This window comes from Salvelinus sp. IW2-2015, unplaced genomic scaffold, assembly GCF_002910315.2.
Source record: "Salvelinus sp. IW2-2015 unplaced genomic scaffold, ASM291031v2 Un_scaffold4926, whole genome shotgun sequence".
Taxonomy (NCBI): domain Eukaryota; kingdom Metazoa; phylum Chordata; class Actinopteri; order Salmoniformes; family Salmonidae; genus Salvelinus; species Salvelinus sp. IW2-2015.
This window is the reverse complement of record NW_019946195.1, coordinates 22,331-37,183: the sequence shown is the minus strand read 5'-3', so window position 1 is coordinate 37,183 and position 14,853 is coordinate 22,331. Positions and strand designations below refer to the sequence as shown.

Sequence of the window (14,853 nt, the reverse complement as noted above, 5' to 3'; positions counted from 1 at the left end):
TGCTGAGCTTTCCAAATCTGTTCCTGTCTCTGTCTTGCCTGTAGCTCTCATCCCCACATCCTTTACTTGTATCTTCACTGGGCTTGCAGGTGAGATGTTCTTCTTTCTTCTCTGCTCCGTCTGTAACGAATGTGCTGTGTATTCATTTATTCATCTGTTGGTACCAGATTGTGTGTCGTCCATTCCATGTGGGGATAGATGTGATTTTGGACCAGATTGTGTGTGGTCCATCCCATGTGGGAATAGATGTGATTTTGTACCAGATTGCGTGTGGTGTGTGAGCTCTGATAGTTTACAATGCTTTTAGAATAGAATAGAAGGTACCTTTATTTCTCTCAAGAGGAAACTTGGGTTTGTGGCGTTGGGATATTCAGAGGTGTTTGTCTGTGTGTTTTAGACACGTGTTGGAAGAGATACATCCAAAGCCTGATTTTCAGCTGTTGTTTTCACTGTAGTTCAGAGTGAATGTCTTGCTGAAAGGCTCTTGTGGTTCTGTTTGCCCAGTTGTTAATTCATAAACGTTGTAAAAAGGACTGAAGTTCGTTCAGAAATATAGCTTTGGCATGGTAGGATGTGGATAGTCACTGTACGTCTTATAATTGTAACCTTGAATTTATGTTGTCGTTTCACAGTTTACTTCAAATGGCTTATTTGATGTTATTCCAATAGATTTGTTGAGATTCAATTCGGTATTTTCGGAAAATCCAATTGGGTATTTTCATAAATTCCTGAACATACATTTTGTGAATGTCAGCTGTATTTTCTGAACCGACCTGTTTTGGTGTCATAGTCCTTACGGACTCCTGCACGACCAACGCTTCCAGGAAATGAGAGTCTTGTTGATTTGCTATCAACCTTGGGAAGGATTATATCGTACAGATTCAAAGACATTCATTAAAGAGGAAACAAGCCCTCCCTCTTTCACCAGCAGGAATTATGCTGTCGATGTTGGACTGCTGTGTTACATTGGGGTAAACTGATCCAAGCAAATTAGTGATCAAATTATTGACCATTCATTGTCTAATGTTTGTTGCATTTCTTTTTGATATGCAATGGCACATGACTTGCATTGGGTAAAACCTGAAATATTTGGTTTCTACCCCCCTCCCTCTCCCCCCACCACCCCCAAACTACATAAAATAACAATAGCTCAAAATGAATAAGCTGTTTACTGTTCATCTCTTGACACAGGAAGTAAAACAAAACGACCGGCCAAAATGTCTGAGTAAGTTTACATTTTTCAGTTTACAGAAAAATATACTACACTATACTGTATTCATCTACTGTATATTCTGTCTGTGAACATGTTTTCCACATAGAAAACCAGGCAGTAAAACTGATTAGTACTATGCTATGATGATTCCCAATAGTGTTGCAATTTTTCCTACCGTAATGTTTTTCCTAGCGTAATTGTTTCATCGTCACGTAGCTGTCTCTGTGGCGACACCTTGTATATTTCCCTTAAATGACCCTGATCTGTTTTATCCAATCAGTAAAAAGATGTCAACGAGCCGTAGGAACTACCTGAAGGTAAGGATTCAATCCAAAATGGTTTTATAAACAGTTAATACACCTTCATGTTCTATAAAGTTCTTCTGTTCTATATAGACCTTCGGTTCTATATAGACCTTCATGTTCTATAAAGACCTTCTGTTCTATAAAGACCGTCNCTGGAGGAAGACACGGTGGTTGATACTGGAGGCTGACATGGTGGTTGATCCTGGAGGCTGACACGGTGGTTGGTACTGGAGGCTGACATGGTGGTTGATCCTGGAGGCTGACACGGTGGTTGGTACTGGAGGCTGACATGGTGGTTGATCCTGGAGGCTGACGCGGTGGTTGGTACTGGAGGCTGACACGGTGGTTGATACTGGAGGCTGAAACGGTGGTTGGGTAATTTATCACACCATGTGTGTGACCTCTGGGTCATGTCAGTTCAGAGGGGTCCTTCTCTTTCTTACCCCCAGCTTCTCTTCTCGTCTCAGCCAGTCTGCCAGTTTAAGCAGTCAAGACACTCTCTGACAATAATGTCTTTATAGTTTACCAATTACTAATTTAATAATACATTTGACCAATCACACAGAGTTATGAATTAATTGGAAGTGTCTAATTCAATCAATTGACAGGGAGACATTTTACAAACTAATCAAGTGTCCTGCTGATTGTTCCTTGAGTTCTGTTTAACAGACGTGAAACCAGCAGCGACCAGAGTCATTGTCTTATTTATCCAGTAGTAGTAACTTGAGAGCTTGARGMATTTCAAACACATTCAGAATTATGAGGTAACACAGAATTATGAGGTATCACAGAGTTATGAGGTAACACAGAGTTATGAGGTAACACAGAGTTATGAGGTAACACAGAGTTATGAGGTAACACAGAGTTATGAGGTAATACAGAGTTATGAGGTAACACAGAGTTATGAGGTAACGTATAGTGGGTGCTCTCTTCACCAAAAGTCAGGATTAAGTCAAATCTAAAATCAGGATTATTTTAAATCAAATCTAAAATCAGGATTATTTTAAATCACATCTAAAGTCAGGATTATTTTAAATCAAATCTAAAATCAGGATTATTTTAAATCAAATCTAAAGTCAGGATTATTTCAAATCACATCTAAAGTCAGGATTATTTTAAATCAAATCTAAAGTCAGGATTATTTAATGCCAAATCTAATGTCAGGAATATTTGAAGTAAAATCTTATCAGAAACGTCAATGGCAGATGTTTTACGAATGCGGAGGTATTTCAGGAACTAACTGTCCCATTGGCCCTGACCTGGCCCCACTCCCATAAAGAGAACTGACCTGGCCCCACTCCCATACAGAGAACGTTGCCCTTTTGCTTTTCTGCTGAGCTTTCCAAATCTGTTCCTGTCTCTGTCTTGCCTGTAGCTCTCATCCCCACATCCTTTACTTGTATCTTCACTGGGCTTGCAGGTGAGATGTTCTTCTTTCTTCTCTGCTCCGTCTGTAACGAATGTGCTGTGTATTCATTTATTCATCTGTTGGTACCAGATTGTGTGTCGTCCATTCCATGTGGGGATAGATGTGATTTTGGACCAGATTGTGTGTGGTCCATCCCATGTGGGAATAGATGTGATTTTGTACCAGATTGCGTGTGGTGTGTGAGCTCTGATAGTTTACAATGCTTTTAGAATAGAATAGAAGGTACCTTTATTTCTCTCAAGAGGAAACTTGGGTTTGTGGCGTTGGGATATTCAGAGGTGTTTGTCTGTGTGTTTTAGACACGTGTTGGAAGAGATACATCCAAAGCCTGATTTTCAGCTGTTGTTTTCACTGTAGTTCAGAGTGAATGTCTTGCTGAAAGGCTCTTGTGGTTCTGTTTGCCCAGTTGTTAATTCATAAACGTTGTAAAAAGGACTGAAGTTCGTTCAGAAATATAGCTTTGGCATGGTAGGATGTGGATAGTCACTGTACGTCTTATAATTGTAACCTTGAATTTATGTTGTCGTTTCACAGTTTACTTCAAATGGCTTATTTGATGTTATTCCAATAGATTTGTTGAGATTCAATTCGGTATTTTCGGAAAATCCAATTGGGTATTTTCATAAATTCCTGAACATACATTTTGTGAATGTCAGCTGTATTTTCTGAACCGACCTGTTTTGGTGTCATAGTCCTTACGGACTCCTGCACGACCAACGCTTTCAGGAAATGAGAGTCTTGTTGATTTGATATCAACCTTGGGCAGGATTATATCGTACAGATTCAAAGACATTCATCAAAGAGGAAACAAGCCCTCCCTCTTTCACCAGCAGGAATTATGCTATCGATGTTGGACTGCTGTGTTACGTTGGGGTAAACTGATCCAAGCAAATTAGTGATCAAATTATTGACCATTCATTGTCGAATGTTTGTTGCATTTCTTTTTGATATGCAATGGCACATGACTTGCATTGGGTAAAACTTGAAATATTTGGTTTCTACCCCCCTCCCTCTCCCCCCACCACCCCCAAACTACATAAAATAACAATAGCTCAAAATGAATAAGCTGTTTACTGTTCATCTCTTGACACAGGAAGTAAAACAAAACGACCGGCCAAAATGTCTGAGTAAGTTTACATTTTTCAGTTTACAGAGAAATATACTACTCTATACTGTATTAATCTACTGTATATTCTGTCTGTGAACATGTTTTCCACATAGAAAACCAGGCAGTAAAACTGATTAGTACTATGCTATGATGATTCCCAATAGTGTTGCAATTTTTCCTACCGTAATGTATAAATGAAGTCTAAAATGTTTTTCACTCGTCAGTAGCTTGTCTCTGTCGCGCGAACCTTGTATAGTTGTCCGTTAATGACCTGATTGTTTTTCCATCAGCCAAAAAGATGACAACGAGCCGTAGGAAATACCTGAGGTAAGAGTCACCATTCATTCCACATAATGGTGTTTTATAAAAAGCAATACACGCCTGTCATGTCTAGATAACGGACCCCCTCATGTTCTATGAAGACCTTCTGCTTCTATAAAGAGCCTTCTGGTCCTATAAGAACTTCAATGTTCATAAAATGCTTCTGTTCTATAAATCCTCGCGTTCCTATTCAAGGACCTTCATGTTCTATAAAGACTTCTGTTCTATATAAGACCGTCATGTTCTTAAAGACCCTGTTCTAAAAGACCTTCTGTTCTATAAAGACCTTCTTTTCTATAAGACCTTCTGTTCTATAAAGACCTGCTGTTCTATAAAGGACCTTCATATCATGTTCTTATAAAGACCTTCTGTTCTATAAAGAACTTCTGTTCATATAAGACCTTCTGTTCTAAAAGAGCTATCGTTCTATATAAGGACCTTCTGTTCTATAAAGACCCTGTTCTATAGAAGCTCGTTCTATAAAGACGCTTCAGTTCTATAAAGACCTTCTGTTCTATAAAGACCTTCTGTTCTATAAAGACCTTCATGTTCTATAAAGACTTCTGTTCTATAAAGACCTTCTGTTCTATAAAGACCTTCTGTTCTATAAAGACCTTCATGTTCTATAAAGACCTCTGTCTATAAAGACTTCTGTTCTATAAAGACTTCTGTTCTTATAGACCTCTTGTTCTATTAAAGACCTTCATGTTCTATAAGAGACCTTCTGTTCTATAAAGATTCTTTCTATAAAGACCCTTCGTGTTCTATAAAGACTTTCTGTTCTATAAAGACCTTCATGTTCTATAAAGACCTTCTGTTCTATAAAGACCTTCAAGTTTCTATAAAGACCTCTGTTCTATAAGACCTTGTTCTATAAAGACCTTCATGTTCTATAAAGACCTTCTGTTCTTAAAGACCTTCTGTTCTAATCAGAAGACCTTCTGTTCTATAAAGACCTTCTGTGTCTCATTAAGCTTCATGTTCTAATAAAGACCTCTGTCTATAAAGACTCTGTTCTATAAAGACCTTCTGTTCTATAAAGACCTTCATGTTCTATAAAGACCTTTCTGTTCTATAAAGACCTTCTGTTCTATAAAGAAACCTTCGTTCTATAAAGACCTTCTGTTCTATAAAGACTCTGTTCTATAAAGACCTTCTGTTTCTATAAAGACCTTCTGTTCTTATAAAGACTTCGTTCTATAAGACCTTTGTTCTAGTAAAGACCTTCTGTTCTATAAAGACCTTCTGTTCATAGGACTCTGATTCTATAAAGACCTTCATTACCTATAAAGACCTTCTGTCTATATAGACCTTCTGTTCTATAAAGACCTTCTGTTCTATAAAGACTTCATGTTCTATAAAGACCTTCTGTTCTATAACCTTAAATGTTCTATAAAGACCTTCTGTTCTATAAAGACCTTCTTCTATAAAGACCTTCTGTTCTATAAAACCGTTCAATGTTCTCTAAGACCTTCTGTTCTATAAAGACCTTCATGTTCTATAAAGACTCTTCATGTTCTATAAAGACCTTCTGTTCTATAAAGACCTTAGTTCTATTAAAGACCTTCTGTTCTATAAAGACCTTCTGTTCTATAAAGACCTTCTGTTCAAAGACTTCTGTCATAAAGTTGTCCAGGCTTAGATTGAACATGTACACCACACCAGAGAAAACCTGCATGACTTCACAGACTGATTTCCATGCTGACTTTACTGCATGGCTATGTCATTTTCAGGGGTCAAGGGGTCAAATGCTTGGAAGTTGGACGAGAGTAGATATTCACACACTGAGTGGTCAAGGGGTAAATGTTATGTGATCCAGACAGTGTTAGCCCCCCCAAACACACACACACACACACACACACACACACCACACAGACACACACAACACCCACAACCACACACACACACCAAGTAGTAGACCTTGTCGACTTGTTGCAGATGTGTCGCATGGATCAGCGGAGTGCAGTTTCTAGTAAGAGTTGAGGATAGAACCAACCCTGAAAGCTTACATCACAACACTTCACCTGGAGCTCTGTCCATCTAGAGACCTTCAAGTGATATGAATACATGATTGATATAGACACCCTAGACAAGCAAGAGTGGCCGCGTGATACTCCCCCCCCCCCGTACAGGCTTGATGCTCCAGATCGCTGCCGGCTTGCTCGAGGCTGAGGAGGTCGAGGCTGAGGCAGAGAAGGCCAGGTACATGGAGGAGAACTGCCCTGCCCAAATTGTTGGTATGCATGGCAGAGCTCACGGTAAGCTATTAGCAGTAAGCCAAACTCCCCCCCTCTCTCTCTCTCTCTTCTCTCTTCTCTCTCTCTCTCTCTCTCTCTCTCTCTCTTCTCCTTCTCTTCCTGTCTCTCTGTCTCTCCTCTCTGTCTGTCTCTCTCTCTCTTTCCGTCTCTCCTCTCTCTCTCTGTCTCTCTGTCTCTCTGTCTCTCTGTCTCTCTTCTCTCTGTCCTCTCTCTCTGTCTCTCTGCTCTTCTCTCTCTTCTGTCTCTCTCTTCTCTCTTCTCTCTCTTCTCTCTCTCTCTCTCTCTCCTCTCTCTCTCTCTCTCTCTCTCTCTCTCTCCGTCTCTTTTCTCTCTTTCTCAATCTCTCTCTCTCTCTGCTCTTCTCTTCAGGACTTGTGCAGAAGCTCCATCAGAAGATCGAGAGGGTTGATGAGGAGAGATACGACATGTCACCAAGGTGACCAAGTCCGAGAAGGAGGTGAGGAGTTCTACACACTGTACTCATATTATTAACTGACTGTCTAAGACAGAGCCACAGGAGTAACACGTAGTTCAACGATGTTTGGCGTTTGGCAGTCAACGTCTGTGTGGTGATAAGTGCTTCCTGTTGATTCCAAACAGGTTGAGGACTTGAGATGAAGGTAGTTGAACTGAATGGAAAGTTCCGGAAGCCCGTCCTGAAGAAAGTAGCTGTGTCTGCACGCTATGCTCCAGGCTCTGCTGGGTCTCCAAACACAAGGTGTCCATGGATCTGAGGTGCAACCTGAAGCAAGTCAAGGAAGGAGGTCAAGGAGGAGGTGAGTGTTGTTCTGGACATAAGAAATCATTATAGTTTAGCTTAATGGTTACTATACCGACTGTAACGTTACTATTTACCTGGGTAAATAATTGAACGTTTTATTTTAAAGCCTCGTCCACGAATGTGTCTGTTCTGTAGCTGTTCTACAGGATCCCACTCCCATATCACTAAGTCAACCTTTCAAGGAACAATGTCTCCCAGTATAGGCCTATCTCTAAGCAGCGCAACTGTGAAACCTTTCAAAGACAATGTCTCCCAGAATAGGCCTATCTCTAAGCAGCGACAACTGTGAAACCTTTCAAAAGACATGTCTCCCAGAATAGGCCTATCTCTAAGCAGCGACAACTGTAAAACCTTTCACCCAAACTCGAATGTGAATCATGCTAAACTGAGAGGATCCCACTGCCGAAACACCAATGTTATATCTTTCAAAATAACATTTTCACTCGTGTACCTTAACTTGCCATTCTTCCACTCAGGACAAAGATGCTGTGGGTGACTGGCGTAAGAACATCGAAGACAATCAGACAGAAAGAAGATGTTTGAGACTCATAAGGAGTAGAAACGAAACCTTCTGGAACTCTTCTGACAATATCCACGTGTATAATCAAATACTCCACCGTTGACGGAGCTATGTGTTGGGATTTCGGTTTGTCCCCTTGGATATCTAGTCTTTTGTTTCACACGTAACACAAAACAGTTACGTGACTCCCCAAAAAATGATATTGTGCAATATTTATACTAATTGTCATCAAATAAACCCTGGTCAGCTAATAGAAAGTGTTTTTTGTGATTTGTGGCGTCACTACTGTTACGCTCCACAACAGCAGACCAGTTGACCCGTCCTGATGGTTTAACCGGCTGTTGAAATTACATGGCGATAGTAATATTGAAGTGTTCAAGGGGTACAACGTTTGGAAGGGACCACAAAATGCACACTGAGGAGTTGACGTTGGCTTAACCAGTCTGTTTGGAGAACCTCCCAGTCAGCAGAACCAGCCTGACCAATAAACACACCAGCAGGTGTGGCGACCGAAGACGGCTTACTGGGGTCACATGGGTCAGGAAGGGCAGAATCTAACTCTGTCAGATCACCAGCTGTTTAGAGCTGCAGCAGGTGTGGCTAACAATACGGCTCCTCGGGGTCACACTGGACATCAGCAGCTCTCTGTCTCATCTGGTTACTCCTACTTCTCTGTCTATTCTGATTTCATCTGGTTACTCCCTACCTCTCTGTCTATCTCTGATTCATCTGGTTACTCCTACTTCTCTGTCTATTCTCTGATTTCATCTGGTTACTCTGCCTCTCTGGTCTATCTCTGATTTCATCTGGTTACTCCCTACTCTCTGTCTATCTCTGATTTCATCTGGTTACTCCTACCTCTCTGTCTATCTCTGATTTCATCTGGTTACTCCCTACCTCTCTGTCTATCTCTGATTTCATCTGGTTACTCCCTACCTCTTCTGTCTATCTCTGATTTCATCTGGTTACTCCCACTTCTCTGTCTATCTCTGATTTTCATCTGTTACTCCCTACCTCTCTGTCTATCTCTGATTTCATCTGGTTACTCCCTACCTCTCTGTCTATCTCTGATTTCATCTGGTTACTCCCTACCTCTCTGTCTATCTCTGATTTCATCTGGTTACTCCCTACTCTCTGTCTATCTCTGATTTCATCTGGTTACTCCTACCGTCTCTGTCTATCTCTGATTTCATGCTGTTACTCCCCTACCTCTCTGTCTATCTCTGATTTCATCTGGTTACTCCCTACCTCTCTGTCTATCTCTGATTTTCATCGGTTACTCCTACCCTTCTCTGTCTTTCTCTGATTTCATCTGGTTACTCCCTACCTCTCTGTCTATCTCTGATTTCATCTGGTTACTCCTACTCTCTGTCTATCTCTGATTTCATCTGGTTACTCCCTACCTTCTGTCTATCTCTGATTTCATCTGGTTATCTCCTACCTCTCTGTCTATCTCTGATTTCATCTGGTTACTCCCTACCTCTCCCGTCTCACTAAAGAGATTTTCCAGCTTTTTAATTTCCACCAATATTAATTAACATAGAAATCATTGTACATGGTGTGTTTTTGTTGGTTATTAGTTGCTTGACAAGTCCTTAAACTTCAGAAGGACAAAAAAAGGCGTCTTTAAATTATGAACGTTTTTGTGCCCTTGAGGTCAAAATGTACCCCTGTTGGCGCTTTTAGGGTTAAACAGACAGCTGATCCCAGAACTGTGCCTATATATACACTTCATCATATTTCTCCTCCCTGGCTTGACAATCTCAGTCACTCATCCCTCCATCCTGCAAACGCTCTCTTCTTCCTAGGTGAGATTCCTCCCATTCCTGTCTTCTATCTCCTGTCTTGGTTTCAACTCTGCATTCAGTAGAGATTCAGTAGTCACTTTGATTACTAAGTCAGGCATTGCTCTTTAGCTAACTGTAATTATCACCACACATAGTACACCATAGATCTACGCACTGAAAAAATGTGTTAACATGGTATTAACTTTACAAGCATTGTTACCACCCATGTTAAAAATGAAAATTAAAAGACAGCTTCGGTGCTGTGCTATACTTAAAAAGAAAAGATGCAGTACCTTGTCTTACTTTGACACGTCACGGTGTCTGTTTCATGCGTATGTCTCCTATCACCACTGTTGGAATCAGGATTGCTATACTAGTAGGTTGCGCGTATCCTGAACATTCAACTGGCATGTATCAATTAGAACATGCATCCATCCATCTCACGGAACACAGAAATGTTACTGCTGGTAGAAGCCTTTGACTTTCTAAGGAGTTTTTTTTTTTTTTAATGAAATGTTAAAATGATTCTCAACTCTGACTTCACAAGGAGAAGAAGGTTTTTAGGAGAAATAGCCAAGATGTTATTCTTATAGTTTACTGTTATACTGAACATTTAGTGAGGAGTTATGATTTTTTCACTGTTTTTAGCGTCGTTTGATCATGTCTTGTCCCTCATGTGCTACCTCTGCTGGTCTTATTAGGTTCTTTCGCCTGTCTTTGGCTCCCTGTCTCCGACGCTCTCTCTCTCTACTCGTACTCGTTCGCCTGCTCCCAGCTGTTTCTCTCTCCCAACCGACTTCATTTACCTCTTTTCATTCCACCTGCTCCGCCTATTGGTGCTGCCTGCTGCGTTATGGAGTCCATATGTTCTCCCTCTGTTTACCCGCTTCTGTCCTCTGTGTTCGGCAGATTCTTGCTGGTTCGATGTTTTGCTGTTCCGGTCCGTTGTTCCGCCTGTCGTGTTCTTTGCCATTCTTCAAGATGCTGCGGTTTTTTGGGCAGAGATTGCAGGGCTATGTATCAGTGACGGCCCACTGCCCTTCCTGGAACAGCGAACTCGCTAGTCTGTGATCCGCTCTCAGTCGTTCCCTCTCTTACTTGACGAGAGATTTCAGTTTCCTAGTTTGGATTTGACCACTTGATATATCCAGCGAGAATCATTATTTGTTAATACTGTAAATTAAAGTACTCTGATTTACGTTATTACCTTAGTCCTTTACTGGTTATCTGAACATCATGGATTCCATGATTTAATGAATGCATGATCTTTGTTATACACACTTATTTGGAATAATAGTTTTAAACTTCCTGGTTATTATCCAGTCTAACTGACGTAGGTACAGATTGATTAATTGAAGACAGATTTTCTTTATCACTGTAAACTTCTGTATATATTTTTAGACATTTTTGAGGTGGCAGAACAAACTATTTTTGTCCCTCAGATATGTCAGAAAACACTCTTCTAAAATCAAACCATTTAAAAGATTAGAAGACAAACTAGAAGTACACTCAGTGTCCAGACTTACATGCTTATGATCGCTGGTCTAGTCTGTCAGACAAGCCGCACAGCCCAGCCAGGTTTTTCTGGGACGTGTGTTGGCCCCTTTGCTGCACCCTGTCTTGGGACACTTTAAGGAAATCCACAGGAAGCGGGCAGGAGGAGATTCTCAGCTGTTGGTTCGAGGTGTTATCAGCTTACCCCCCCCCCCACCACCCACCAAACAGCCACACCAAAAAAAACACACAAAATACAAACAAACAACTGCCTTACCCACACCCTGTCTAAATGTAGAGATGGTTGTGTGCCCCTCTCACCCTGTATGCTGTGTTTAAAAGAAACCCACAAATAAAAATACTAAATACATTGAGTTAATGCCATAACAATTATGTCTTCAAAACGCTGACAACTTATTCATATCTCTCTTCAAAGGAAGTGACATCAACCACCGGCCAAGATGTCAGAGTATGTACTGATTCTGTTAAATTTACATTTACAGCTCTTTCAACATGTTTCATTTTATTGAAATATCTTTTAAGAATCAAGAATTCCATATATTATACATGTCAACTTTTTGGTGATCTTCAGGACATTCAGACATCAACTGTAATTTGTGGTTTTCATCCCAAGCTCTTAAAGCTGTGTGTATCCCAACTCATGTTTTCCTCCCCCCAACCCCCCCCCCCCCCCCCCATCTAACTCGTTCTCTGAATGTAAAAAGATGTCGTCCAGTCGCACGGCAACCATTCTCAAGGTAAGCAAGCTGTCTCCCATCTGGGAGAACCTAACGCCTCAACAACAAGCCTTACGGTGTACATAATACTACGTCTTCACAGGGCCGGCCGAAATACTCTAGGCCACTCTAAACTTACATTTTGTTTAAAGACTTGACTTTTATATATCATTATCACAATCCAAAACCAAAATCTAGTAATACAATGATTTTACAAAAATCTAGAATCCCCAGAATAATAAATAAAAACATGTTCCTCCTGGGAGTGTGACAGGCGATTGTAACTACTAAGCCCAACTTCGTAATTCCAAAAGCAAATGATTACAAAATGTACATGTAAAAACACTGACATTTCTGATATTCAAACTGTCGCTAACCAATTTGTCTCTGGGTACACGACCACTTCCCCCCTTGCTAATTGCCCCCAGAGCTTGATCTCCAATTGCCCAGTGTGGTTCATAGGATGATAGGCGCCATCCAAGGCAGAGGAGACAAAAATACAGGTACAATCGGCATGAGACTATGTCCCTCCCTCTCCGCCGCCTCGGAATCCTGCAGTAAACTCCATGTATGAAGAACGAGGAAGCTGTGTGACCAACCTATGGAGAGCTACTGGTGTGCAGTTTTTGCTCCAGCCCCACTATAACACAACTGATTCAGCCATCATGTCCTGAGAGCAGCTGACTATCCTCAATCAGCGGTGTTAAAGTAAGGGTGGAACAAAATCAAGCTGATTGTAGCTTTCCAGGATATTCAGTTATAATATTAATATAATTTCAAAAATATCTCCTCATTTTCTTTAAATTACTCGCTTACATCTCTCTCTTCTCTCTCTCTCTCTCTTCTCTCCTCGCTCCTCTCCTCTCTCTCTCTCTCGCTCCGCTCTCTCTCTCTCTCTCCGCTCTCTCTCTCCTCTCCTCTCTCGCTCTCTCTCTCCTCCTCTCGCTCTTCCTCTCTCTCTCTTTCTCTCCTCTCTCTCTCGCCTCTCGCTCTTGTCCTCTCTATCTCTCTCTAGGATCTGTGCAAGAAGCTCCACCAGCAGATGTATTGCAGTGGATTGAACAGAGATATGACACGCAAAGCAAAGTAGCCAAGTCCGATAGGGGATTAGTTACATTTCATCAAAGGTATCCCTGACAAATGGTTTCTTCAGTATAAAGGGGGATTTCACTGACGACAACATGCTCTCTCTCTCCTTTCCTCTCTCTGTCTCTCTCTCTGTCTCTCTCTCTGCTCTCTCCTCTCCTCTCTCTTCTCTGTCTCTCCGCTGTCTCTCTCTGTCTCTCTCGTCTCTTCCTATCTCTGTCTCTGTCTCTCTCTCTCTGTCTCTCTTCTGTCTCTCTCGCTCCTCTCTTCTCGCTCTCTCGTTCAGATTGAGGATCTGAAGATAAAACTACAAGACCTGAAAGGAAAGTCTAAGAAGCCCGTCCTGAAGAAATACTTATGTCTGCTGACGCTATGCCCCAGGCTTGCGCTGCGCTCTCACAACACAAGGTTCCATGGATCTGGTCCAACCTGAAGCAAGTCAAGAAGGAGTCAAGGAAGAGTAGGGTTGCTTTTTTTACTGAGGAGAGTTAGAGGTGTCCAAGAGGCCCCATGCTAGATATAGAACTGACAGACTGCCTTACACAATTATATATCAGGGTCATCACAACCACCTTATCAACCTCATTCCAATCCAATCTCCTCTCCTCTCCTCTCCTCTCCTCTCCTCTCTCTCCTCTCCTCTCTCTCCTCTCCTCTCTTCCTCTCCTCTCCTCTCCTCCTCCTCTCCTCCTCCCATCTCCTCTCCCTTCTCGAACTCCACAGGTGAAAGATGCAGCTGACTGGCGTAAGAACATTGAGGACAAAGCTGGCATGGATGGTAGAAAGAAGATGTTTGAGTCCGACCCTTAAGACCCTTAAACAAGTCCCCCAATATCTGTATTTGTGTTCATATGTCTCATCTGATAACATCCTCCATTTCAATCTACCCCCCCCCCTTCCCCCACGGCCGTGTTTGCTCAGGATGAGGAAGAATGGGTGATTGCCCAGGATAGTAGTAAAGTGTGAATACAGGAAGTAGTACTAGTAGCAGCAGTTACCATAGGTAACCCCTATCATGCATACCCCAATGTATTCATCTACTAGATCATGTATATGAAGAGAAGTGAACATTTTCTATTTATTTAAACGTTATTTATCCAAGAAGTACCATCGATGTCAGGAGACCTCTTTCACAAGGGAGACCAGGCCAAGAGGGCGGCTCACTTAAAAACACATACATCAAACACACCCCAGTGTACACAGTACACAGCACAGCACGACATAAACATCAGTAACAATACGTATCTGTGTTGATTTGTCAGCTGCCTGAGTGGATCTGGAACAGAGTCTGCTAAATGACCAGAATGTAGCGGTTAGTGCTGCCACCTATAGACCATAATGTAACCAGAGTGGACGTGGGTTTGAATCTGACCCGTCGCCTGCCCTGTATGATACATTCTCCTCCTGTCATTCCTATTCACTCTACTCTGTCTAATAAAAGAAAATACTTCAATGTTGTTATTTCTTTTTTATAATGAAGGAAATGGCCAAATTGTAAAATGTGTGCATGCGTGACTGTGAGTCAGAGGAGGCTCCTCAAAGGAGGAAGTGGAGGACCATCCTCCTCAGTGAATTTCATAAAAATAAAAATTGCGAAACATTAAAAATGCTATCCTTTTTAGATAAAACTATACAAAATATATTCACGTCACCAAATAATTGATTAAAACATTTTTTTTGCATTGAAGGTCTACAGTAGCCTCAACAGCACTCTGTAGAGTAGCACCATGGTGTAGCCGGAGGACAGCTAGCTTCCGTCCTCCTCTGGGTACATTGACTTCAATACAAAACCCCGGAGGCTCATGGTTGTCACC

The 14,853-nt window shown here is 41.5% G+C and overlaps 1 protein-coding gene and 4 long non-coding RNA genes across 8 annotated transcripts in view; 3 read left to right on the top strand and 2 right to left on the bottom strand.

The window, feature by feature from the left end:
* On the top strand, nucleotides 1-1,556 carry LOC112077802 (uncharacterized). Its single transcript, XR_011478299.1, has 3 exons — nucleotides 1-89; nucleotides 1,192-1,225; nucleotides 1,494-1,556. It is a non-coding gene; the product is annotated as an uncharacterized lncRNA (long non-coding RNA).
* Nucleotides 1-14,492, top strand: part of LOC112077804 (troponin I, fast skeletal muscle-like) — a gene marked incomplete at its 5' end in the record, with an annotated part of 19,967 nt that extends 5,475 nt beyond the window's left edge. The window contains one exon of the mRNA XM_070441831.1: nucleotides 13,763-14,492. Within this exon, the coding sequence (XP_070297932.1) occupies nucleotides 13,763-13,849 (87 nt within the window). The remainder of the gene's footprint in view (nucleotides 1-13,762) is intronic.
* LOC112077803 (uncharacterized) lies at nucleotides 2,062-4,074 on the top strand. Its single transcript, XR_011478300.1, has 2 exons — nucleotides 2,062-2,938; nucleotides 4,041-4,074. It is a non-coding gene; the product is annotated as an uncharacterized lncRNA (long non-coding RNA).
* LOC139026493 (uncharacterized) lies at nucleotides 6,984-13,423 on the bottom strand. The gene is made up of 3 exons (XR_011478301.1): nucleotides 13,395-13,423; nucleotides 7,244-7,303; nucleotides 6,984-7,101 (listed from the first exon to the last, which is right to left on the bottom strand). It is a non-coding gene; the product is annotated as an uncharacterized lncRNA (long non-coding RNA).
* On the bottom strand, nucleotides 8,609-9,414 carry LOC139026494 (uncharacterized). Of its 4 annotated transcripts, XR_011478303.1 has the most exons (4): nucleotides 9,137-9,414; nucleotides 8,950-9,096; nucleotides 8,794-8,871; nucleotides 8,609-8,641 (listed from the first exon to the last, which is right to left on the bottom strand). It is a non-coding gene; the product is annotated as an uncharacterized lncRNA (long non-coding RNA). The 4 variants fall into 4 exon arrangements; XR_011478302.1 differs by lacking the exon at nucleotides 8,609-8,641 and having other exon boundaries at nucleotides 8,729-8,871; XR_011478304.1 differs by lacking the exon at nucleotides 8,609-8,641 and having other exon boundaries at nucleotides 8,729-8,871; nucleotides 8,950-9,058.
* Nucleotides 14,493-14,853: the final 361 nt, after the last annotated feature.